A 26,067-nucleotide genomic window follows, 5' to 3' on the forward strand; every position below is an offset into this window, starting at 1 on the left:
TTATGTTCTAGTCCTATTATTAGTAGTTGGTCTGTGCTTTGCACAGACTCCTATAGGGGATGGTTGCCCTTTGATGTTCTCCTTATTTTCTGCAACCTGTAGATGCAGAGTAATCCATGAGATCTGGGCGACAATCACATGTCTAACTTTTATGCTACCTCCCTGTGCCATTCAGAACAGTAGCCACAAGCCACTTGTAGCTATTTACATTGGACTGGACAAGAAGTTCGTTTGTTGGCACAGAAAAAAAAAAGATGGTGCAGAAAAACCCAAATAAACTTTCTGGCCAGCCAAATATTTAAATTATTTAATTAAAATCAAAAACTCATTTCCTCAGTTGCACCAGCTGCATTTCAAGTGCTCGCATCACATATGGTTGTGGCTACCATTTTGGTCAGAGCAGAAGCAGAAATTTCTGTCTAACCTTGTTGCTGCTGTCACTCATAGAAGGAATCCTCTGAGCCTTCTTCTCATATCATCTTCTACATCCCCCATGAGACTGAATTTCTCTGAAAGCGTGAATGGGATTGTGTGACCTCTGATACCTAGCTCCTAGTCCAGGGCACTTTAGGGAAGGCCACTCACAAAATATTTGCCAATAATATGGATGATCCCTTCTCTTTGCTCCTACAACATGTACCTACTTTGGTCAATGCTATAGCACACTCCTCTCCTCCAGACGCCACCAATTTTTTAAATTGGTTTTCATTCATTTTAAAACCAACACAAAAAAGCTGAGAAAAGACAATAAAACTCAACAGGCAATACTCTCACCTATAGACAACAGCTCAAAATTCTGTAGCATTTTCGTTCATTTAACAAATAGATATTTTTATGTATTGAGGTATAATTTGCATGTGGTAAAATTCACCGTTTTCATCTAACATGTGTATGATGTATGTAATCACCACTATAATCAAGATATAGAACATGTCTATCAGCCTCCAAAAGTCCCCTCTCCTGCTTCTTCATGGTCAAACTTCTCTCACCTTCTCCTCTGGCAATCACTGCTCTGATCTCTGTTCAGTCATTTTGACTTTTCGGGGAGGTCATATAACTAGCCTTGTCTAAGTGACTTTTTCTGTCTCACTTCTTCCACTTAGCACAATGCTTTTTAGATTCACCCATGTTGTTGCCAATATCTTTCCCTTTCTTTTATTGCTGAGTAATATTTTATTCCATGGCTACACCACTGTTTATCCCTGCTACACTTGGTGGGCTTGCGGTTGTTCCTGACTTTGGGCAATTATAGAATAGGGCTGTTATAAAAATTTACACACACATTTTTATGGGTACATATGTTTCCATTTCTCTTAGGAAAATTTCAAGAAATTAGATTGTTAGTCATGTAATAAGCATATGTTTAATTTTATAAGAAACACCAGACTTCCAAAGTGGCCTTACCAGTTTGTTTTCCCACCAGCCAGGTATGAGATCTTCACTACCATACTGTATTTTCCATTTTTTCTTAGATGAGTCATTCTAATACATGCGTGATGTAGCTCATCGTGGTTTTAATTTGCATTTCCCTAATAATTAATGATGTTGAACATCTTTAATATGTTGTCAGTATCTCTGTTTGTGGAGTTTCTGTTTGAATCTTTTTGCCATTTTTAAATGGGGCTTTTTGTACTCCTTTTATTGAGTTGTAAGAGATGCCAGTATTGACAGAATTGTGTTCTACCAATATTTTCTCCCAGTTTGGGGCTGGTCTTCACTTTCTTAACAATATCTTATAAAGAGAGGACATTTTTAATTGTGTGGAAGAACAAAGAGACATTTCTAACTATCTGCCATAAACTGAGCTTTGATCGGCACTGGAAATATAATAATGCCCCAGCTTACATTTGTACTTTTTCTTTTTAGCAAAATAGGCATCTGTTGGTTTGCAGCCTCCTTTTTCACTGTCATATCATGACTATTTTCCACATCATTAAATATTCAAAAACAGGATTTGTAATGTGTACATTGTACTGTCATGGATATTTCTTAATTTATTTAACTATCCCTCTCTATTTTGGGGGTACTTGGGCTTCCCTGGTAGCTCAGTTGGTAGAGAATCCACCTGCAATGCAGGTGACCCCAGTTCTATTCCTGGGCTAGGAAGATCCACTGGAGAAGGGATAGGCTACTCACTCCAGGATTCTGGCCTAGAGAATTCCATGGACAGGAGCCTGGTGGGCTACAGTCCATGAGGTTGCAAAGAGTTGGACACGACTCTGTGACTTTCACTTTCAAAAAATAAGAGAGAGAAATATATGATTACCATCCTTCGCAGAAATCTCTGTGAATATCCTCAATTATTTTCTTAGTATAAATGCCTACAGTTGCAAAGACTGAGACAAAGACATAACACTTTGTTTTGTAATTGCCTCTAAAGAAAGACAGCTGATGTCTTGAAGATCTCATCTTGCCCTCTTTGTCATGCCAGTACACGACAAAGAGCCTGTCACATTGTCAGTCCATCGCACATACTTGATGGATAAATATTATAGTTGGTGAGAAAAAGAATTCCCCTGAGCTTGCTCCTTTCCCCTTCCTCCTGTGAAAGGAAGTAAGAGTACCCTTCACCTCTCAGATGAAGGGAATAAGAAGAAAGCATGCTTCTAAGAGAGAACTGGTCACAAAGATGTAGGTTCCCAGCAAAGCTGGGTGACAAGCCCTGTTGCTGCTCAGCAAAGCCCTTAAGGGGCCCCGCCCCCAGCCCATATAAAGCCAGGGTGCAGTGGGGCGGCTGCAGCGGCTGGCACTCAGCCTCCAGAGCACCGGCACTGCCACTGGCCTTGGTACGCACTATGGCAAATGAAGTGCAAGTCCAGCTCTCCCCACTGAAAGGGGGGCATCCTCCTGCAGGTAGGCTGCCCACCTGCCCTCTGCCCTGCAGGCAGCAAGGCCCCACTGCTGCTGCCTCTGCCCCGCTTCCATCAGTGCCTTCAGCAGAGACACCCCCATGGAGCCAAGGCTCTCTGTCTCCCGTGTTAGTTTAACTTCCTGCAAACTGCTTTCCTCTCCTGTCTTCGATCCTTTTAGGCTTATGCATAAAAATCCACCTGGGGACTTAACAGGCCCTGGTTTGGTGGAATTAAGCCTAATGTTCTGTGAGAGGATAAGGGATCGGGCACTGGTAGAAAGAACAGGTGGAGAGCTTGGACCCTCCCTCTCTGGCTGTAGGTTTGTAGTGACCCATCCACACCCAGGAGGTGATTTACTGCTCATGGAAACCTTCCTCCCTAGAGGTTCCAGCGTGTAGACTCAGTTTCCCCAAGACGCTTATACATTATCTGACTCGGTGCCCAGGCAAACCAGCTTCTGCACAGAAGACAGCAATGCAGTTTCTCTCGCCCCCCTCAGGTGTGGGGTTGGGCAGTGTTATCAATAATGGCTTTTGTCTGTCACCAGGCTGAGGAGCACTTTTTAAAAAGGATACGAGCCTGACAGGGGCTGACGGGGAAAGGTAGCTATCAAAGTATTTTGCAAAGGATCCACAGTTCTGTTTGTTGTTGTTGTTTTTTAAGTATGCTATTTATATCAATTCTCTGGAATATGAAAATTATTTTTATTGTACTCAACCATATGTTCATATAGGTTCGCTGAGGCACTCAGGCCTATTTTTAGCCAGTTTGACATTCTTTCTACTGCCTTTCTCATTTTTTTCCTTGAGAATGATCTCACAAGCTTGACTGTTTTTGCCTTTCTCCAAATAACAGAATTTATTTGTTGGCTTCATTCTTTGGCTCTTCTAAGGCCAGGTTATTTCAGTCATTTTTGCTGCAGAGGACAATGGCAGGTATAACCTTCACAAAGCATCAAAAGCTGACACAAGGCTCAGTGGCTTTCCAGTGGGCAGCCCAGGCAAAAAAGAGTCAGAATTTTTACACTAATTCTGAGTTTACACATCTTGGCACCCCGTCATGGTCTCTTGTGGCAGACTCCTGACTTTTTGTATTTGTCATTGGATTTAGGAATAATTAACATTACCTACATTTAAATTTAATGATGCTAACTAATAATCAAGAACTATCAATGTCAATTATCAGAAGTTTCTGAAAGTGAAAGAGAAGTCGCTCAGTCATGTCTGAGTCTTTGCGACTATAGCCTACCAGGCTCCTCCATGCATGGGATTTTCCAGGCAAGAATACTGGAGAGGGTTGCCATTTCCTTCTTCAGGAGATCTTCCTGACCCAGAGATTGAACCCAGGTCTCCTGTATTTTAGGCAGACGCTTTACCGTCTGAGCCACCAGGAAGTCCTACCAGGAAGGACTAACTTAGAAGTTTCTACCTAAGGACAAAAGAAGACATCTTCCTGCAACTTCCATCCCAATCCTTCATAAAACAGTTCAGCTAATGCCTGATTTGCTAAATGACATTTATACACAAAGAACACAGAGGTAAACTCAAGCAAATAAAAATGTGAATGAAACCACCAGGAACTTTTTGTCCCCACTGCTAATGATTGCTAATTACTCTGTGTACATAGCACACTATGACGCCATCAAGCATGTCACAATGCCTCTGGCATGACAATTAATTATTATGAACTGTGACACTACAGATAAGAGGTCTGGGATAATTAGAATGGAGATGAAGGCAGACTTTTGCCTCCCCGCTGAGAACAAGGGAACAAGAAAGCCTCACACTCATCTTTCAGCTTGTCTACTACATAGTTTAACTCTGAATCAGATTGCTACCACACAAAATTTTATTTATAGAACAAAAACAATTCATTTCCAGAATTCCATTAAATTTCACCTGAGTTTTATAAGCAATAGACAGGCCCCAGAAAGTAGGATGCAGACACGATAAGGTGGAAGGGTCTGACATGGCCTTTGGAACCAGTCAGTCCTAGATTTTAACACTGCTTCCCTTCCACATCGCTGAGCCTCAGTTTTCTTATCTCTAGAACAGGGGGTGTGTGTGCATGCATGCTCAGTTGTGTCTGATTCTTTGTGACCCCATGGACTGTCCATGGAAGGGGTAATAAATAACATTGATATTGTAAGGGTGTTATGACTATTAAAAGAGATAACCTATGTAAGGTACCCAGACATGAATGTTAATCCCTGTAAAGTACAGGCCTGGGAAAACACATAGCTGTCAGAAGAAATTATTTTCTTCCATGACAAGACCTCCTGATGTTTGAGGGAGGCATTAGGATCTACTGCAATCATCAGAACAGAAGGAAATTGCATTGGGAAAGAACCATGTGCTTGCCCCATCACAGCTAAAAATGAAACCACTCAAAAGTCAACTAGCTGTAACTCTTTCCCACCTATGCAGCAAGTGTGTAGCGGTTTTTTCTTTCATGTATGTTATATAATGTATGGCACGTCTGTGAGCCCTGCTTATTTATGTTGTGAAACAAGACTACATTAAACATGAGGTGGCCTGGGCGCTAGGAACCTTAGCTTTTAGTTTTCTGCTGTTTTGAGTTGCCTCGCTTTCAATTTTATAAGAACTCCATCACATGAACAGCCAAAACTGTGCGAGGAGGAGGTAATCTAAGGAAGCTAAGGGCATACATATTGAGCCAGAAAGAGCAACAGTTCTTGGGTTTTCTGTATCCCTCACACTTTTTCATTTGGCGTAAGGCAAACAAATCAGAGCCATCAAAGGGGCCACTACTGAACCCCCAAAAGAGAATCTGTTTACTGACTCATTCAAGAGAGAGGGAAGTTTAGGGAATGTATCCCCGGCATGCGTGACTGTTTAGTCACTAAGTTGTGTCTGACCCCATGGGCTGTAGCCCACCAGGCTCCTCTGTCCATGGGATCCTCCAGGCGCCTCTGTTCAGGGGATTTCCCAGGCAAGAATATTGGAATAGTTTGCCATTTCCTCCTCCAGGAAATCTTCCCAACTCAGGGATTGAGCCCCAGTCTCCTGCATTGCAGACAGATTCTTTACCATCTGAGCTACCAGGGAAGCCCCGTGTATCCCCTAGGGTTAAACTAATGCAGAAAATTGGGAAGAAATCATAGCTGCAGAAGGGTCAGTATGATTTTTTTTAAAGCAAACACTAGAGGCTTAATCCTATCGACTCCAGCCTGTTCATGTCAACTTCTGGGAGTTGATCTGTGAGGTTTGACAGAGAGGTTGCGAGACCACTACCCCACATGGCACAGGACAGGGGTTTGATGGCAAGAACAGCTGCTTTTCACTTAACCCTGAGTGCCTGGCACTCCACGGAGCCTTCTAGACGTGAAATCAACCCTGCAGACCAGTGATGTTCCCACATCCCTGTTTCACAGAGAAACAACAAGGTCAAGGCACATGCCCAGGACCACACAGCTGAAGAGCAGGGGTGCAGAGACGGACAGTCACGTGGGCCCATGCCAAGTCCTCTCTCCTTGATTCACAAGCTGTTCCTGATGACGGTCTTTTGATGGATAGTTTATAATTTACCAAAAACTCAACTGTGAAAGCAAAGAAAGTATTTTGCACACATCTGACCTTTAAATTAAAATGTTCAAATGAAAGTTCTAAGTCTCAAGGCAGAGTTTGCCCAAACCTTCATGGCAGTCATCTTTTTCACACACATTCTTCACTGATTATTGAAGGAAAGAAGCTCAATTTTTCTTGGAGATTTGTCTTTCTTTATCTTAACTACCCTTTACCAGACAAGATGCAAAATGCCTGGAAAATCTTAACTGGAAAATTTTTATATAGCATTCTAAATTCAAGGATCCACTTTTGAAAACTACAAAAATCCGTAAACTGCAAAAGTGACCACAAAAGTGTAACACTTAGTCATAGATAGGAAATAAAAATTTTGATTTCTCCACATCAGTGTAGGTTTTCTAATGAAACTAATAAAAAAAAAATCAACTCTCTCTTACATTCTTTAAAAATCTCTAGTTCATTTTGCTTATTAAAAGGACCTGAAGTTTTGTATTTGAATATATTTGTAGTCAAAGTCCTGTTAAAATAATGTTAAATCAGTTCATTTTGTACTTTGCCCAATTCTAGTTGGTTGTTCTACAAAGGTTCAAAAGGCAATATAGTCTCAAACATGGAATTACATAAATAATTACAAACTTAATTGACCTAATTTAGTTAACAGTGAGACTTTGAGGTATCATGAGTTAGACCAACTAGTTTAAACAAAACTGGCAAGAATCTGGTTGCAAATATTTTTTAAAAATGGCTTTTTTAGGGAATTCCCTGGTGGTCCAGTGGTTAGAACTCTGAGCTTTCACTGCTGAGGTTGTGGGTTCAATTCCTGGTTGGGGAACTAAGTTCCAGCAAGCCACACAACTCAACCAATAAGAAAATGAACAAAAATAAAAAGCAATAACAGTTTTAAAAAAATGGCTTGTCTAGATCCAGGGAGATCCAGGAGATATGTGTCAACAGTATTCCCTGCAAAATTTGGAAGATGACCCTCCCACAAGGTTCCATCTGGTTCAATCACCCCAGTGTAGTGACAGCCTTACTCTATATCTCAGTGTAGCCTTCTATCCTGTGGAGGGATCCTCCTCTGCTTTTTCTCCTGTACAATGCTGACCAAGTGAGATTACTTATCAGAACAAGTTTGGTACAAGAACTAGCCTCTGAAAATCCAAGGTGTGGTTGACTTACGCTTCCTAAATCACTCGGAGCCCACAGCCCTGGATAGACTCAAAGACTCCTGGATGAAAGTAAGAATCTTGTGAGAAGAATTTTTTCAAAGTTGGGTATAGCCGCTTGGCAAATGGTGTTAGTTACTGCTGTAGAACGAAATGAAAAAGCCATATGAATATATATATCCCCTCCCTCTTGGATCTCCCTCCCTGCCCCACCCCACCCCACCCTCACCCCTCCAGGCCATCACAGGGCACCAAGCTGAGCTCCCTGCGCTATGCAGTAGGTTCCCACTTTCTGTTTTACACGTGCCAGTGCACACACATCAACATCGATTTCCCAATTCGTCCCCTTTCCCCCAACCACATCCAAACATCTGTTCCTTACGTTTGCGTCTCTCTTCCTACTCTACAGAGAGGTTCATATGTACCATTTTTCTCGATTCCTTATATATGCATTAATATACAATATTTGTTTTTCTTTTTCTGACTTCACTCTGTGTGACACACTCTAGGGTCTGTCATGAGAGGATTTTTAATTTCCCCTCAAATGTCTCTGTTTTATTGTTCTGAAGAACTCCCATGTTTGCATTCTCTTTGCATTTTTTTTTTCTTTTTCTTTTTGGCATTTGCTTTTGTAAGTGCACTGTATTCTTTCGAAAGGGAGGGAGCATGATGGATTTTCTTTTGTAGGTAGATGGGAATAGTTAGAATCACCTTAAAGACGTTACAATAATAACCATCTAGTAAACTTCTACTGAATTCCCCAAAATCCTTCTAAAATATTCAAGGCAGACACACTTCGTGTGGGGCCAGAGAACATACTATTGTACTATGCAGTCTACTTCACTTTGAATAAAACAGTTATATGCAGCCAGGCTCTCCTTTCAGGAACTTTTGCTCTTTGGTTTTCATTTTCTCCTCTGGACTTCCCTGGTGGCTCAGATGGTAAAAGCATCTGCCTACAATGTTCGATCCCCACAGGGTTCGATCCCTGGGTTGGGAAGATCCCCTGGAGAAGGAAATGGCAACCCACTCCAGTATTCTTGCCTGGAAAATCCCATGGACGGAGGAGCCTGGCAGGCTACAGTTCATGGGGTTGCAAAGAGTTGGACACGACTGACCAACTTCACTTCACTTCACTTCTGGATAAACAAATGTAAATAATAATAACTACTAATTATTAAGTGCCTCCCATGTACCAGGTGCTTTTGTTGCCTCTATTTTCTAGGACAACTCACACAATCAGTATTATTCCCTTTTGAAGGATGCAGAACTGTGCCACAGAGGAGTTTAAGTATTTTGCCCAAGGTCACAGAGCTCAGGCAGGGTAGAGCTCTCTGGCCCTAATAACATTTCCTCATCAGGAACCAGGCCTCCTCTGTAAGACAGCCTCTAAAACCCTTGAAAATGACACCATAAGTTTCCCTTGTATCCCTGCTTCCTCAGAAGTGATCTTTCCAGTGTGACATGGCTTCTTCTCCTCTCTGGTCACTCTCCTCCGGACGTTCTCTAGACTGTCCATGTCCTTTCAAATGAGCAGCACAGACCCCAACATTCCAAAGTTCTTCTCACTTTAAACTAGTGCTCATTTTAACTATAACAAATGTACTTCTGTAGTTGGCAATAATAATCAGTGGAAAAAAACGTGTAAAAACCATTACATCCGAGAAAACAAAAGGAATACTAATAGGAAAGTAATTACAACATTCCATGTTTAAAAAGCATTTGTCATAAGAAGAATGAAAGATACTACTGAAGGCTCCTGAAGACCCAAGCTCTCGGTTTGGAGCTATTCTGATTTGATTCCTCTTGGTAGAAGAGACAGCGGTGCTGTGAACAATACCCTTCATACAGAGGCATACTCTTCTCAAGCAGTCTCCGGAAAAGGGCACCCCTCAGTTTATTTCATCTCTATTTCCCATGACTATTCAAAAGATGTTTCCACATCACTTCCATTTCTATTGCTGATTATTTTGTATGCTGTGTGTGTGTGTGTGTGTGTGTGTGTGTGTGTGTGTGAATTTAAAGCAGGGTCTGGCGGCTCAGATGGTACAGAATCCACCTCAATGCAGGATACCCAGCTTCAATCCCTGGCTTGGGAAGATTCCCCTGGAGGAGGGAATGACAACCCACCCCAGTGTTCTTGCCACGGACAGAGGAGCCTGGTGGGCCACACAGTCCATCGAGTTGCAAAGAGTTGGACACAACTGAGTGACTAACACACACACGTGTGTGTGTGTAAACACAGGGCTTTTTTTCTCCTGAACTATATCTAGTATTATAAAAGTATAGTGATATGCTTTTATTATCAATAAAAAAAACTTGGTTATTCAAAATGACCAAGAAGAGTTTATTCCATGAACACAAGAATGGTTTGATAGTAAAATATTCATTAATATATACTTATAAAATTTTTTATCTATTAACATAATTAAGGAGAAAAACCATATGATCATATACATGAATTATAAAAGGGCATCTAGTCAAATTTAACATGTATTTGTAATTTTTTAAGCCAATGAAACAGTAATTGAAGGATATTTTCTTAATATAATAAAAATGTATTTGAATAGGTATATATATTACAAATATGTGTTTGTGTGTATATTCAAGTAAGTATACATTATACTTAATGGGAAAACACTAAAAGCAATCCCTTAAAAAATTAGGATGACAAAGATGTCCATCATGACCACTATTTAATATTATTCTAGATGAAGTAATATTATATTGTTTGCAGATTATATAATTTTTAACCTGGAAAATCAAAGGGAATCAACAAAAATAGTATAAACAATAAGAGATTTCAATAAGATACGGATATAAGATCAATAATATTAATATAAGAACAACAATCTGTGAGAGCTCTAATGGAAGAATAGACCCTCTTTACAATTGCAACAACAACAGCAAAGTGAAAATGCTTAGGGAATAAACATAATAAGTGTGTAAGATTTACATGAACACGTTACTGAGGGACCCAAAAGAGGATGTAAAAAATGGAAAAGTATACTATGTTCTTGAAAAGAGAGCAACCAGGATATGAAGATATGAATTTTCTTTCCCTTTAAAAGTAATCTAAGGGCTTCCCAATGGTTCAGTGGTAAAGCAGCTGCCTGTCATTGCAGGAGACACGACTTTGATCCCTGATCCAGGAAGCTCCCACATGCCATGGCGCTAACTCAGCCCACGCACCACAACTATTGAGCCTCTGCTCTAGAGCAAGTGCTCCACAACAATGAGAAGCCTGCCCACTGCAATCAAAGAGTAGCCCCCTCTTGCCACAACTAGAGAAAAGCCCACACAGCAAGGAAGACCCAGCGCAGCCAAAAATAAATAAGATTGTGTTTTAATCTATAAATCTAAAGCAAGACCATTAAGAGTCTACCAGCAGGATATTTTTGGTGGGAATTGACAAACTGATTCAAAAGTTCATATGGAAAAATAAATAAGAATAGCTAATAAAATTCTGCAAAGTAAATATAGCCAAGAAAGACTATCAATTAAAATGTAAAGCTACAATCATTAAAATAAAGTTGTAACAGCATAGAAACAGATTAATGGAACAGAAGTCCAACAGGACAAATAGGCCAAAAACTTAAACAGTCTTTAAAAAGAAAATACAACTGCCTTCTGAAACACAGAAATAAGCTCAACTTTGAATAAAATATAAGAAATGCAAATTACCTTTCTTTTTCTTACTGGTTGACAAAACCAAATATTTTCTAGTTCACATTGTTGCTTGAGGTATAGGGAAACAAACAATCACTGTCCTTGTAGCTAGTGAGATTGTAAACTAGTGCAACTTCTGTGAAGGATAATTTGACGAGATTGAACAAAATTACAAATGCACATACTCTTAAAAATTAACAAGATCACTTCTAGGAATTTATCCCATGGATATCCTTGCACTTGTGCAAAATTATGTACATGAAAAGGATATTCATTACAGCATTGTTTTTGATAGTAACAGAGACATCTAAAATGTCCAACATTTGAAAACTGGTTAAGTACACATAGAATGTCCATATAACGAAATTTTAAAGCAGATGTTAAAAAAAAGACACTCTCTTTTTACATATATCTGTGGATATATTATACACACACACAGATAGGGAACTTACTTCAAAGTGCATGACTGAATGAAAAATATAAATGAACAAGATGTAGAACAATGTATGCTGCCATTAAAAAAATATATAGGTATGTGTATAGAATGTCTATGGATGAATACATAGGAAACTTGTTAACATTAGCAGTATTTAGGGAGGTGAACTGGAGACCTAAAAATAACCGTAGAAGAGACCTTTCCATGATTTTTGAATTATGTGCTTTAAGAATGTATATTACATAGTCAAAAAAGTAATAATTTTAAAAGAAAAATGAAGTCAATTCACAAGGGCATTGAGAAAGAGAAGAGGTTTTCCTATTTTTCGCTTTATTGAAGCCAGTTTTAGAAAATGGCCAATCTAACATTTCCATAAAAAGAATTAACAGGCTCAAACAAATCAATGTCTATTTAGCTTTTTATCATTTGAGCTTGTCAGATTTCAAATGTGCAAATTTCCTGGGAACAGAAAAAAGTATTTGCTTTGACTTGCAATATGAAATGGGTTGTTCCTTTTCAAGTTGATTTCATCTGACATTGTTAAACACTTGAATTGCTGTTAGGTCATCTGTAGCCTAATTAACACTAATTGATCTCTTGAACGGCAGGATTATTAATGCATTTTAATTGCTCATTAGAACATCTGAGCTCCTCCAACATTGGAAGTTTGAGGTCTGGGATGGAAGGTGGGTATCTAGTGGGATCAGAAGCATCTCTCTTGAATTAAGTGCCTGTTATCACTGCATGCCCTGACTTTTGGCTCATTTCTCCAATCTAGCTTTTGAAAGATTTGGTTGGATTAAAAAATTTGCAAGCCTTGCACTTTAATCTTGTGGGAAAACAGGAGGGTCACACTGTAATTGTCAGCTGCTATCATGAAGAATGTAATTGGTTTGATAATAAGAAAAAATGTTTTTCAGTGAAATGCCTAAGGGAGTGCATTGTTATCTCCTCCCAAATCGAAGGTAGAAACACCACTGCCTTTTTTAGCCTTAGTTCCCCTTCTGTGAACACAAACAAGCAAAAACCTCAGCCCTTCTCTCCTTGCCACTTTGTTTGATTGAAATTTTTTTTTCTTCTGTAACATTATCTCAAGGTACTTTTTTTATTATGTTGTTTTAGCTAAAAGTTCAGCTCTTCAAAAAATTCTGAAATTCTTCAAATGTCAATTCATACTTTGAATAATAAAACCAACTTTCTCTTGCTGCCCTAACCACAACTCCTGTGCTGATGCTTCTTTATTTATAGTAAAAGCTGGAGGAAAGCGAATTTCAAAAAAACAGGAAATTGGCATCTTGGAGAGACACACCAAGAAAACAGGGCTAGAAAAAACAAGGTAGGAGACCGTTTCATTTCTTTTCCTTTTTCATCTTGAGTTTTAGACAACTCTACGGTCAGAAGTCAGAGACTTTGCTGTATCTTAGGGCAAACCAAGCCTCCCCAGGCACTTGCTAACCAGAGTTAGAGGCAGCGGGTGGGGTGGGATGGGGTGGGGTGGGGTAGGTGATGGCGGTCCAGATGGGAGGGGAAAGGAGTGGGGGGAGGTAACTACCCTCTGGAGACTCTCTCTGCCCAACCTCCTCCTCTCTGCAGACAGCTTAACTGCCTGCTATTAAAAAAACAGTCCTGAATGCATCAGAACTGGACTCAACATCTCTGTATCTTATTTTCACCTTAGCCTTTAAAGTACTGCTGTCTCTAAGCTGGCCTTATTTTTGTAATAAGCTTTCTGCTGAAGCAAATCTCCTGAATTAAAAATAAATGCTTTCTTGTTTGTTTGTTTCAAATTCCTCACTCAATTATTTAGAAAATAATGGCCACTATATTTGGCACAGCCGAAAGGCATTTGGATACTGAGGTTGTTTTCTTCCTGAATTCCTTCCCGGGTAACCTTGACATGCTACGGTTTTCTCAGAGCTAAGCAGAGAGCCATGGGCTGGATCTCTGTACAAATGGCCCAGCCCCTCTATGCCTTGGGTAAGGAAAATAGTGCTTCAAAAAGAAGTAAGCATATGAAACTAGCTCCTCCAAACAGGGGCATTTCAGAGACTACTAATTTCAGGATAATTTCCGTAGGTGAGTTCACGAGTGATTCAAAAGGAGTGAAATAGAAGATTCTCAGATATGTCCTTAAGAGTTAAAACGGTAACAGTCTCAGAAAGAACATGTGGAAGGAAGTAGGCTATGGAATATTTCAGATTTTTTTTTCCATATAAAATTACTTTTTAGATCACGTTAAAAATTTTCTTCTCGGTTTCTGGAAAGAATTTTTTTTTTTGAGGATTTTTCTACTTTAAAATGAAATACTCTATCTCATACATAAAGAATTCATACAATTCAGTAGCCAAAAAGCAAACACACCAGTTTTAAAATGGACAGAAGATTTGAGTAGACATTTTCCTGAAGAAGAATCAGATAACCAACAGGTACATGAAAAGATGGTCAACATTATTAACTATCAGGGAGAAGATGCAAATCAAAACTACAATGAAATATCACCGTACATCTGTCAGAATGGCTATTACCATAAAGTCAAAAAAGGACAAACTGTGGCAAGGTTATGAAGAAAAGGGAACATTTGTGCATTCTTAGTTTCTAACATAACCACTATGGAAAGCAGTATGGAGTTTCTTCAAAAATTAAAACTAGAACTGCCATATGATCCAGCTATTCTACTTCTGACTATTTACCTAAGGAAAATGGAAACACTAACTTGAAAAGATATGCACACTCACACATTTATTGCAGCATTATTATAGTAGCCAAGATATGGAAGAAACCCAAGTGTCCATTAATGGATGAATGGATTTTAAAAAATGTGATACCTACATACATACACACATGTGCACACCCACACACACACACAGAGGAATATTTTTCAGTCAGATAAAAGAAGGAAATCCGACCACTTGTAATAATATGAATGGACCTGGAAGGCATTATACTAAATGACATAAGTCAAACAGAGAAAGATAATTAACATGTGATCTATCTTGTATGAGAAATCTAAGAAGAAAAAAACCAGGACAACAGCTACAAAAATCTCAAGCTCTTAGATACAGAGAGCAGATTAGTAGTTGTAAAAGCCGGGGGTGGGGCAGGGGTGGGTGGTGATGGGTAGAAAATGGGTGAAGGGGATCATCAGGTACAAACTTGCAGTTATAAAATAAATAAGCCATGTGGATGCAATGTACAGCATAGTGACTATGGTTAATGACTTTGCTGTTGTTTAGTCGCTCAGTCGTGTCCGACTCTTTGTGACCCCGTGGACTGCAGCACACCAGACTTTGTCCTTCATCATCTCCCACCATGACCCCTCCATCTTGGGTGGCCCTACGTGGCATGGCTCAATGTTTCGTTGAATTAGACATGGATAGTTAGTGATACTATATTGTGTATTTGTAAGTTGCTAAGAGAATAAACCTTAAAGCTTCTCATTATAAGAAAAAATATTTAACTATATATGGTGAGAAATATTAACTAGACTTATTATGATCATTTTGTAGTATATACGATATTAAATAATTATGTTGTACACCTCAAACTAATGTAATCTTTATGTCAATGATAGTTCAATTTTTTAAAATTTGCCCCTTTGACATTGTTTGTTTCTTCTAAATCAGAAAATAATCACCACATAGTGAAAGCAAAGCTCCAAGGGAGAGTCACATATTACTTATCTCCTGACCCAGCATCTAGGACAGTTCCTAGATTAGACAAAGTACTCTGTAAATGACATTAGACTGTCATTGAATGGTCAGCTGGTTAACTTTGAAAGCCTATCCTGATGTTAAAATCTGACTTAAGTATAAGCTCTGTTTAGTGTGACACTCGTTATCATGCCCAGGCCAGGGACTCAGGAACTAAAGAGTCATAACTTGAAAATGACCTTCTAGTTGGCAGCCAGTGGACAAGTCATTCATTTCTCTGTACCTCAGCAAACGGGACTTACTGTTAATCCAAACATCAAGTGAACATTATGAGCAGGAGTTGCCTAGAGAGTTATAAAGTGGTGATTGGAACCCTGTTTAAAAATGCAATTGTTTTCTAATAGTCATTAAAAGATGAGAATTGGACTACTGCAGAACATAAACAGCTTGAAATAGCTCTCTTGTGCTATTTACTGGGGATAGATATAGGTATGTGCGACTCGAACCTTATAGACTTAGGAGCCCATTTTAAGGAAAAACAGTGTAAAATTATACATATGAGATGGGCAGGCCTGTCCTCGAGCCTTGGAAGGAGACTGCACGATGAGACCCTGGAGCTTCCCCAGCTTCCCCATGAAGTCACCTCTGTTCTTCATATTGGCCTCATGTTTGCACGGACATGATGGCTTCCTTTTCATGGACAAATATCTCTCCTTATATATTCTAGGAAAACAGCTTTTGAAAAATATATCATAGAAAATAAATTCCTAAGCATCATCATCAAATTTATTTTCCTTTCCTAATAACTTCTACTAACCAGCACGCGCACACATACACACACACACACACACACACACACACACACACACACACACACACACACACACACACACACACACACACACACACACACAAAATAGGCCAAGAGCAGAGTTCCTTCAAGAAATTACACTGGAAGCTCATCCAGCATTGAAACTCTCCTACAAAATAACTTGGCCTGAGAAAAGAAGTCAGACAAAGAAGAGTACCTGCTATGTGGTGCATTTTACGATGTACAAACAAAGTCAAAACTAACATATGGAGCTGTAAGTCAGGGTAGTGATTATCCTTAGGGGCAGCTAGTTTGACTAGTGGTACAAGTCTATAAATATTCTCCAACCTGTATGTGCACTTTTCTGCATGTATACTCTACTTTGAAGAAAAATTTTTAATAAACATTATTATAACTAAAATGAGAATAACTCGGCCTGCAAAGCTTGTAGTTTATGGTCACACAGAGCAGGACTTTGCGTTTTATTTTTTTTAACCTTCCAGAAGTAGCCAAGCAGCATGAACGCTTAAAGACCAAGTAGAAAACCGTCTATACAAATCATTTTGCTTCTTAAGTGGGAAAGTTGCTGTTTCTATATGAGGTTTCTTCTCATTTTCACAGTGCCATCGCAAATGTTGCCAAAATACAGACGATGGATGCCCTGAATGACACGCTAGAGAAGGTGAGCCGTGGGTGAGGCAGAGCACGTGATGCCCCAGCCAGTTTTCACCTCGCTCATCATGCTCCATGGGTGAATGAGTTGATGACTGGAATTTTTTTTCCAACTCAGAGGTTTGATGTCCATGTGAAAGAATCTGCTTTCAGTTCAAGGAACACAGAGTAGTTTTGATGGGAAAAGCTGATGCTCCCGAATTCCTCCTGTCTATTTAAGAAATCATTTCAAAAATAAGATAGGAAATTAAGCAAGAATCATGATGCCAAATTGGCAGAACTTTACACTGCCATCCACTTAATTCTTGGAGACCTTGGCATGTTGCTCTAAATAAGGCAAACTGTGTACTGGAAATTCAGCCCTTTTTGACCTTCCTCTGCACTGTGGCTTTCCCATACGGAAATGTTTGATTTGAGGCCAGGATGAGTGGAGGGTTGCCCAGTTTAATACTGGAGGAAGGCTGGTCACTGGCTGGCTTTATCTAATAAAGTCTATTTATAAAGGTGGTTGGCAATTACTATTTTTATTTCTGTATCTTGAATTCTCTCTAAGTAGCTCAGAAAACTCAGAAAATTCTTCTTGAATAGACAGTGGTTTAATTTTGGGTTCAATAGTTTGTTTTTAAATGTCATAAGTGATCCAAGTGAGGATCCTTATTCTACTCCTAGGGAGCGGGTGGATGCACTGAATTCAGGCATTGAAGAACCACTATTTCTGTTACCCCAACATATATTGAAGGTACAGGACTGGGTGTCCTTTGTAGAAGGAAGACTTGCTGTTATTGCCAACACCAGGGGTCTGAAATATTAATAGATTAGAATGGAAATTGTGCTGCTAAACTTCTGGGACCTCTCTTTGGTACTGGCTTCTCCTCTTACTGTCTCTGAGGCCTTGACCAAGTTATTGATCTTGCACCTCTGATTTGTCATTTGTGAGATGAGGATAAGGAAGAGATGGTTGTTGTGTGGCATCAATGAGATTCACACACAGGAATCTCTTAGAACAGTGACTGACACAGAGAAACCTGTCTGCGCTCTCTGCTCTGATTAGTAGCATCAGTTTTATGGCAGTGAAATGGACAGTTATGTCTGAAGCCCATGAGGCAGGTGATAGTACCAGATAAGATCTTGATGATAGACCATAGCTACAGAGCCTTCTCACATGGTGGGTGTGGTTCTCCCATCAGGTAGATCAGAGGGCAGGTCGTAAGTGACTCTTTGCTTCCTGATTTTAGAAGAAGGGCAGAGATGGATGGGATGCCTCTTGCATTCTCTGGCTCCTGCTCTCTAAACACCTCATCCTCAGGGGCAAGAGATGGCCACAGCACCTGGAACTGAGTGGAATAGATACATTCCTCTAAAATATGTTAACCCAAAATAAAGTGTTTAAAGAGAGTGGTCAGTAAAGGTCAATTATGCTGTACTTTAGGTATGATGCTGGAGTCTTCACTATTTTTTAATAGATATGTGTATATGTCTATGGCATAAAGGACTCTTTCCCTGCCAGTTAAAAATAGCACCTCTGTATTTCAAAGATAAAATAATCAAATAACAACAGCAATAAGTTATATTTTGAAATCATAAGAAAACACAGAGATGGTGTGCTGTTACAAATATTTTTAACAGTAAAAGTGTTTTAAAAACCCTTTAACACTTAGCTCAATGTGTACTGGTGTGGGACTGTGTACATTACTGATTACAACAGTTTCTGGCATCAGATATCAGGTACCTGGGTCCTATGCTGGCTCTGTCAGCTGTGTCTTTAGTCAGGGTGCTTCACTTTTCTGTGCTTCTATTTTCTTATCTGTAAATAGGAATGTGATTCACAGTATCCACTTCACAGAGATGTGAAAAGAAAATGAGGTTATATAACTTGTGCAAAGGACTCAGTACAGTGTCAGATGCACTTAGCCCTCAGGACGGGTTAGCTTCTATTCTCCGGGGGAGATGTCCTATAGAGCATCACTTGGAATCCAGACAAAGGATAAGAGACCAGTAATAGAGTCCCAAGATTACCCTAAATCACTGTATTGAATATGGAGGTTGGTGGGATCCACGTGTTCCCTTACAGCTAAGAAAAATTTTCCCTAAATCCATAATTCTACCTGAAGTTTAATAGGATTTCATAATAAAGGTCAACCTGAAGTGGAAAGAACAATGCCTTTTAAGAAACAGATCTGCTGAGATCAGTGGTTGCCAGAGAGTAGAAGGAGGAGTTGACCACAAAGCGGCAGGAAGGAATTTGAAGAGTGATGGAAGGGTTCTCTATCTTGATTGTGGTGGTGGTCACAGACTGTATGCACTTAAGAAAATCCACAGAACTGAACGCTGAAGAGGGCATATATTTTACTGTAGATAAATTATTCTGTAATTTTTAATGTAAAAATTGTATGATTATTAATAAACATCCTAATACAAAAAAAGACATAAAATACAGAGATGTGGATTTCTGCTAAAAAATTTTCATCTGCATTATGATGACTCCCCCAACAATACATATTGTCATGAAGATCTAACCATATATAATTGTCCAGAAGAAACATTGTAGCAGTAATGAGGGTCATAGACTCTGCATTAATTAGCATTCATTCATGCCCTCAGCTAGAATTGTATCTAGTTACTAGAACCCATGTTAATTCTCATGCCAGTTTAAGAACTTAAGAGTCCAAAACAGTGAGAGTTACAACCCTACTCATAGGATCTCATCAACAATTCAACCATGGCAGGAAATTTCTATTCATGTACTATTCATGTCTGTATACCCTTTTAAAACCAACCTAGATTTAAGATTTGGGAGATTGGAAAACAATTCCCCAAAGGTTGGAATTGTACAAATCTAAGTGGAAAGTAGGGCTTCCCTGGTGGCTCAGTGGTAAAGAGCCCACCTGCCAATGAAGGAGAGGTGGGTTCAATCCCTGAGTCAGGAAGATCCCCTGGAGAAGGAAGTGGCAACCCACTCCAGTATTCTTGCCTGGAAAATCCCATGGTCAAAGGACCCTGGAAGGCAACAGCCCATGGGGTGTCAAGAGTCAGATACGCCTTAGTGACTAAGCAATAACAAAGTGGAAAGCAACCTAAAATTCTCTCTGTCACTCTTTCACCCACTCATCCCCACACAGACCTCATGACCTTCCTCCTACTCTTCCTTCCTCTCTTGTCAGTCCTCCCTACCTGTTTCAGCCATAGATAACGAAAGAATTCATGTTGCCCAGTGATGGGCCATGCAACGTGTTTATTCCTGCACAAGATGGGTTATATAAGCTCTCCAAGCTAAAAATCTGGGAGATCTGGTCTTAGACCAAGTTCCCCCTACTCCCTAGAGGTTTTTGACCTTTTAGAAGCCACATAGCTCCTCTGAAATTTATGATTGCTCATTTAATTATTTTAAGGCAAAGAATAAGAGAGAATGGTACTGCCAAATATGTTAATTCTCTGAATAGTCGTGGAAGTAAGTTTGGCAATAGTTGTGAAGCTTCTCTGAACAGAAAAGTATCCAGTTAAGCCATTAGTAATGGGGTTGGGTTATAGTGTGGATGTGGGTGTAATGTTGAAGCCTGGTTAAATTGGGGCCACTTCTCAAGCTGCCAGCTGTGTCAACAAGGCCCATAGTGAGATGTATGTGAAATGGGATCCTGGGGAAGAGGAAGCCATCAAAAGCATCTGCAAATCTAAGAAGGTTTCTCTTGTTCTGTGGATTAACATCACCGTAGGAGAATCCTTGAATTTCATCGACTGAATGTTTTGTTTTAAGCACTTTGCGTAATGGGGTGTAGAAAGTGCCAACTTTCAAGTTGGAAGTTAACACCCTGGAAAGATGAATGGAAGAGCTGCCAGTCTGCTAATACCACCTGACTTCAGGCTCTAAAGCAAAACCTGCCACTGAGTTTCTTGCTTCTAGAATTTCTTTCACAGCTCTAATCATAAAGACTTTTTAATATACTTCTTTGACTTTTTCTCTGAAGTGAAAAATACAGGTTCTGAGGTCACAACTACCCAAGAGGAAGGTACATTCTCAATGTGAAAGTTTCTATTGATCTGCTTTTCAAGTCCAATATTTTGCCCCTTATGGGATGGAGTTGCAGCCAGGCAGAATCCTTACACACATACTAGCCTTGAATTCTTTCTCCTATGGAGTTACCCTAGTTTCTTTTACCTTAATGAGTCAGACAAACACATTTCATTCTACAAATCCTGTCATTTTACAAAGACTAATAATGAAAAATCCAAAACAACCCCAAAGTTAAGATGCCAGACTAAAGCTCAGCTGTTTGTAGATTGGAAAGCTATTCCTACTTATTTCTAGTTAAGACTTGAATACAAAAATGTTCCTATCTCCATTGATATAAAATCTACAACAAAGAATTAGGGCATTTAAGGATTGATTACTTACCATTTCATCAGTTCTGAAGGTAGACCCTTTATAGGCTCTCTACCCACAACCCCTAAGTCTTTCTACTTTAGAGTGCCCCTGATTGAGGGTGTGAAGTATTTGAGAAAAAGAACTCCACTCTCTTGTTGTATTTTCATGCATTGCTATAAAGCCCTGACCCTCCCAAACTTGTACATTTGTAATTTAATAATCATGAGCGGCTCCCCTCAGGTTATTATCCTTGGCAGAATTATTTCCAGTATATTCTCAGTTCTATTGATTTTTCCCCCCTGAAATTTACCAGGCCAGTTTACAGATGGCCAACAGCCCGCAGGGGTAGTCTCCCATTCATTTGACCTGTGTCTTTCCTCTTTGGAGAAGCCATTGAGCAGAACTCTTAGAACCTCAGTTAAATACCTTAGTTAAAAGGTAACCCCGAACCCTTGTGCATTACCAGTGGGAATATAAAATGGTAGAGCCACTATGGAAAATAATATGGTAGTATCTCAAAAAATTAAATATAAAATTACCATGTGATCTAATAATTTCACTTCTCAATATATACTCTAAAGAACTGGAAGTAGAAATTTGTGCAACAGTGTTCATAGCAGCATTATTCACAATAGACAAAAGGTGGAAGCCACCCAAGTGTCCATCCATCAATCTTCAAATGGATAAACAAAATGTGGTCTATAGACATACAATGGAATATTATTCAACCTTTAAAAGGAAAGAAATTCTGACACTACAACATGGATAAACCTTGAAGACATTACGCTAAATGAAATAAACCAGACACAAAAGAACAAGTATTGCATACTAAGTCACTTCAGTCGTATCCGGCTCTTTGAGACCCCATGGACTGTAGCCCACCAGGCTCCTCTGTCTGTGGGATTCTTCAGGCAAGAATACCGGAGTGAGTTGCCATGCCTTCTTCCAGGGGATATTCCCACCTCAGAGATATTGCATGATTCTACGTACATGAGATACTTGTGGTAGTCAAATTCATGGAGATAGATGTTAGAACAATGGTTGCCAGAGGCTGGAGGAGGAGATAATGAGGAATCATTCTTTAATGGGTACAAAATTTCAGTTTGGCATGATGGATAAGTTCTGGAAATGGATGGTAGTGATGTCCATGTTAGCACAAGTTCGTGTACCCGACACACAGTGAGTTCAAACACACCAAAACATCAGAGTTTAGAACAGAGAAAGGTTTATTGCAAGGCCATGCAAGGAGACAAGTGACTCATGCCCTAAAAAAGCCCTGAGCTCCCCAAGGGTTTTGGCAAAGTATTTTTAAAATCCAGGTTTGGGGGTGGAGTCTCAAGGTATTGATAAGTTCTGCACAGTTCTCTGGTTGGCCGATGGTGAGGTAACAAGGTGATGTCACAGAGTTAACATTATCACTCCTTAAACTCCAGGGAGCCTGGAGCTATGTACTCATGGTCAAGTAGTTAACAAGTCTTCCATTTGGTGGAGGGGTTTTCACATCTGTAAAATACCTCAGGAAATGTGCATCAAATACTATCATCTAGGGTACTTCAGAGAGGAGCTAAAGCAGAGGATATGGGGGAAGGCCTGTCATGGGAAGACCCCATAGGGTCATGCTAAGTTATAGTTATGCAGCAATGTAAGTGTACTTAAAGCTGTACTTAAAATGGATGAAATGATAAATTTTATGTTATATGTATTTTATCACAATTTTTTAAATTACAAAAGAAATGTAGCCCCTGAACTGTGGGGATAACCCTGGAAATGATCAAATAATGAGTTAGTGCCAAATTAAGTAATAGGTGTGTCATTGCACACTGTTCTCCTCTCCCCTTTCCTTTTACACCTCCACCCATCATCACTCTTGACACCTTAAGAACAATAATCCACATGGTGGCTTTCTCTCTTCTGTCTCAACTTGTCATCTTGCTCCATCTCACCTTGGCTAATTGCCCAGACTTCTGTTATATTAGAACTACTTGTTCATTTCCTTTCTCACCATCCTTTACCTTACATTTGACTTTAAGTAACTTCCCAAGTTCTCCATCTTCCTATCTATAATCTCTTGAATGTGATTTAGAGCTAACCTGAAATAATCCATCTGTTTTAGTTGACACTAAAGACACCTAATCTGAAAGAAAACTACTGAAGTCAGTGACTTCTTAAGTTTCCTTTTGGTTCTAACCTTAAAAGAAAAACAAAACAAAACATTCTGCTCTTACCACACTATAAAATGTATGTCATGGGGCCCAATGTTAATTAATCTGACCCTCCAAAATTACCAGCTCTTTTTTAGGTTCTAAAGCAATATTTATAACCAATACCTCAATTATGTTTCTTCCTTTCTACTAGAATGTCAGCATAGACCATCCTTGGGTTTAATTATTATATAACTTGTAGCTTCTCATTGTAAACAACACTTTGAGCAAAACAAAGGCAAAGTAAAGAAAAAGACTAGGAATTGCCCATAATTCAATTCCTCAGAGATAAACAGTGTTAACACTGCAGTGTATATTCTTCCAGTGTGTTTAATTTTTTAAGACCAAGAAGAAAGAGCTTTCTGGAGTCAAATTTCACATGAAAGGGAGTGCTGTGTGCCCAGGGATGTTTAAGAAGACATGTAAGGCACTTATGTTTCCCTGGCTGAGAAGAGCCCAAACAAGCCATAAACAACGTGATGTTTGGGGTCATGAACAATTTATCTCCCCTTTTATTTGACTTGAGTGTCAAGGCAAGGGCATCTAAGTTCAATAGAAATAAATTAAATTCCTAGTCAGCTGAGACATCCCTTCCTTGCTGGCTGAGGAAGGTGTCCTTAGGTTGCTTTATATTGAGTCAGTGGGCTGGAAAACCAACAGGCCACTGAGTCCAAATTCTCCTCCTAGGAAAACTGTGTCTGAAATTGTCCCAGCATTGGGCATCCTTTATGATCTCATGCTGTCCTTGATGTGAATTCCATAAGGTCTTTTTGTCCCATATGAACTTCCTCTTATTGCCAAAGTCTCAAGTCTGTGTTAGTTTAGGCTCAGTTCAGTTCAGTTGCTCAGTCGTGTCTGACTGTGACCCCACTGACCACAGCACACCAGGCCTCCCTGTCCATCACTAACTCCCGGAGTCCACCCAAACCCATGTCCATTGAGTCGGTGATGCCATCTAACCATCTCATCCTCTGTCGTCCCCTTCTCCTTCTGCCCTCAATCTTTCCCAGCATCAGGGTCTTTTCCAGTGAGTCAACTCTTTGCATCAGGTGGCCAAAGTATTGGAGTTTCAGCTTCAACATCAGTCCTTCCAATGAACACCCAGGACTGATCTCCTTTAGGATGGACTGGTTGGGTCTCCTTGCAGTTCAAGGGACTCTCTAGAGTCTTCTCCAACACCACAGTTCAAAAGCATCAATTCTTCGGCACTCAGTTTTCTTTATAGTCCAACCCTCACATCCATACATGACCACTGGAAAAACCATAGCCTTGACCAGATGGACGTTTGCTGGCAAAGTGATGTCTCTGCTTTTTAATATGCTGTCTAGGTTGGTCATAACCTTCCTTCTAAAGAGTAAGCGTCTTTTAATTTCATGGCTGCAGTCATCGTCTGCAGTGATTTTGGAGCCCAGAAAAATAAAATCAGCCACTGTTTCCCCATCTATTCGCCATGAAGTGAGAGGACCATGATCTTAGTTTTCTGAATGTTGAGCTTTAAGGTTCATATCCTCACAAATGTCTTCTGGAGGGATGACTAGTGAGCTAATAAGTCACTCCTCAGCTTTCTCTTTACCATGATGGTTAGGTTGAACCATACAAAATAGCCAGTATTTGGCCATTTTTTACCTACAAAAAAAGAAATTTCACATGCTTCAATCTAGAAAATAATAACCCTAGGTTTCCCTAACTTCCTTCAGAGGCTCTTTATTTCTGACCTTTTGACATCGGAGGGGTTCCTTCTCCCCACACCAAGCCCTCTCCAATGTGCCATAGCCTTCTTAGCATATTGTGTTCCATATATGCATAGTGATGCCAGAGTAACTGTTAATATTGGAGAACTGATGAAGATACAGTTAACCATTCCTATCTTTTAAAATATCACTTCAAAACATATATATAGATGCACATATCTATATTATTTATATATTATACATAATATATTTTACAGTTAAAAAAATTAAAAACATACTAGGGAAGGAAAACCCAGGTTAACACATATACTCATGGGTATAGAGCTAGAGATGGTATGGAAAAGAGGTTATATCAAAGAAGTAAACAAAACTGTGAAATTCCTCTGACCAGCTGTTTGCTTTCTACTACTTTAATACTTTATGACCCAAAAGATCAAATATGCTTATTTTTTTTTTCTTTCCTTCTCACCTCTAGCTGAGCCATAAATTTCCAGCAGTAGTGCACATGGCACATCAAAAACCCAGACCTGCTCTGGAGAAGGTCACTCCACTGAAAAGGATCTACATTATTCAACAGCCTCGAAAATGTTAAGCTGGGACGTAAAACACAGCCGTCTAGCCAACTGCCTCGAACGTCTGAGATCTTAGCAAAAAGGACCACACTTTTCATAGGCCTAGTGTACTTGCTTGATAAATAAACAGCTTTTATATCTTCTTTTTTGACTTCAGGTAATAAAACATTCAAAATTGCAAATCCCATGCATTCTTGGAGCCCATTCTGGTCCTAGTTAGCATCCTATTGATGTTTACTACATGTGTAATTTTGTTGAATAAGTGGAGAAGATAGAATGCTGGAGTCTTCCACTCCACCTCCGTGGATGAGCTTTTCTCTTCTTGATGCTGACCCTGAGTGGTTCCACCCACAGCACGCTCTCCTTGAGGGCAAAGGTTAGAGAGAAGTGCCTTGAGCTTTGCAAGGCCAACATTCTGTGATTCTTTTGATACATTTGTCTT

At 39.6% G+C, this 26,067-nt stretch overlaps 1 protein-coding gene across 1 annotated transcript; it reads left to right on the forward strand.

The window, feature by feature from the left end:
* Window positions 1-2,733: 2,733 nt before the first annotated feature.
* Window positions 2,734-25,804, forward strand: DAPL1 (death associated protein like 1). Its single transcript, XM_065927866.1, has 4 exons — window positions 2,734-2,853; window positions 12,917-13,004; window positions 16,751-16,811; window positions 25,529-25,804. The coding sequence occupies exons 1-4, from the start codon at window positions 2,796-2,798 to the stop codon at window positions 25,643-25,645; spliced, it is 324 nt and encodes a 107-aa protein (XP_065783938.1). The 5' UTR covers window positions 2,734-2,795; the 3' UTR covers window positions 25,646-25,804.
* The last annotated feature ends 263 nt before the right edge of the window (window positions 25,805-26,067 follow it).

The sequence above is a fragment of the Muntiacus reevesi genome, chromosome 3 (genome assembly GCF_963930625.1).
Source record: "Muntiacus reevesi chromosome 3, mMunRee1.1, whole genome shotgun sequence".
Lineage (NCBI taxonomy): Eukaryota > Metazoa > Chordata > Mammalia > Artiodactyla > Cervidae > Muntiacus > Muntiacus reevesi.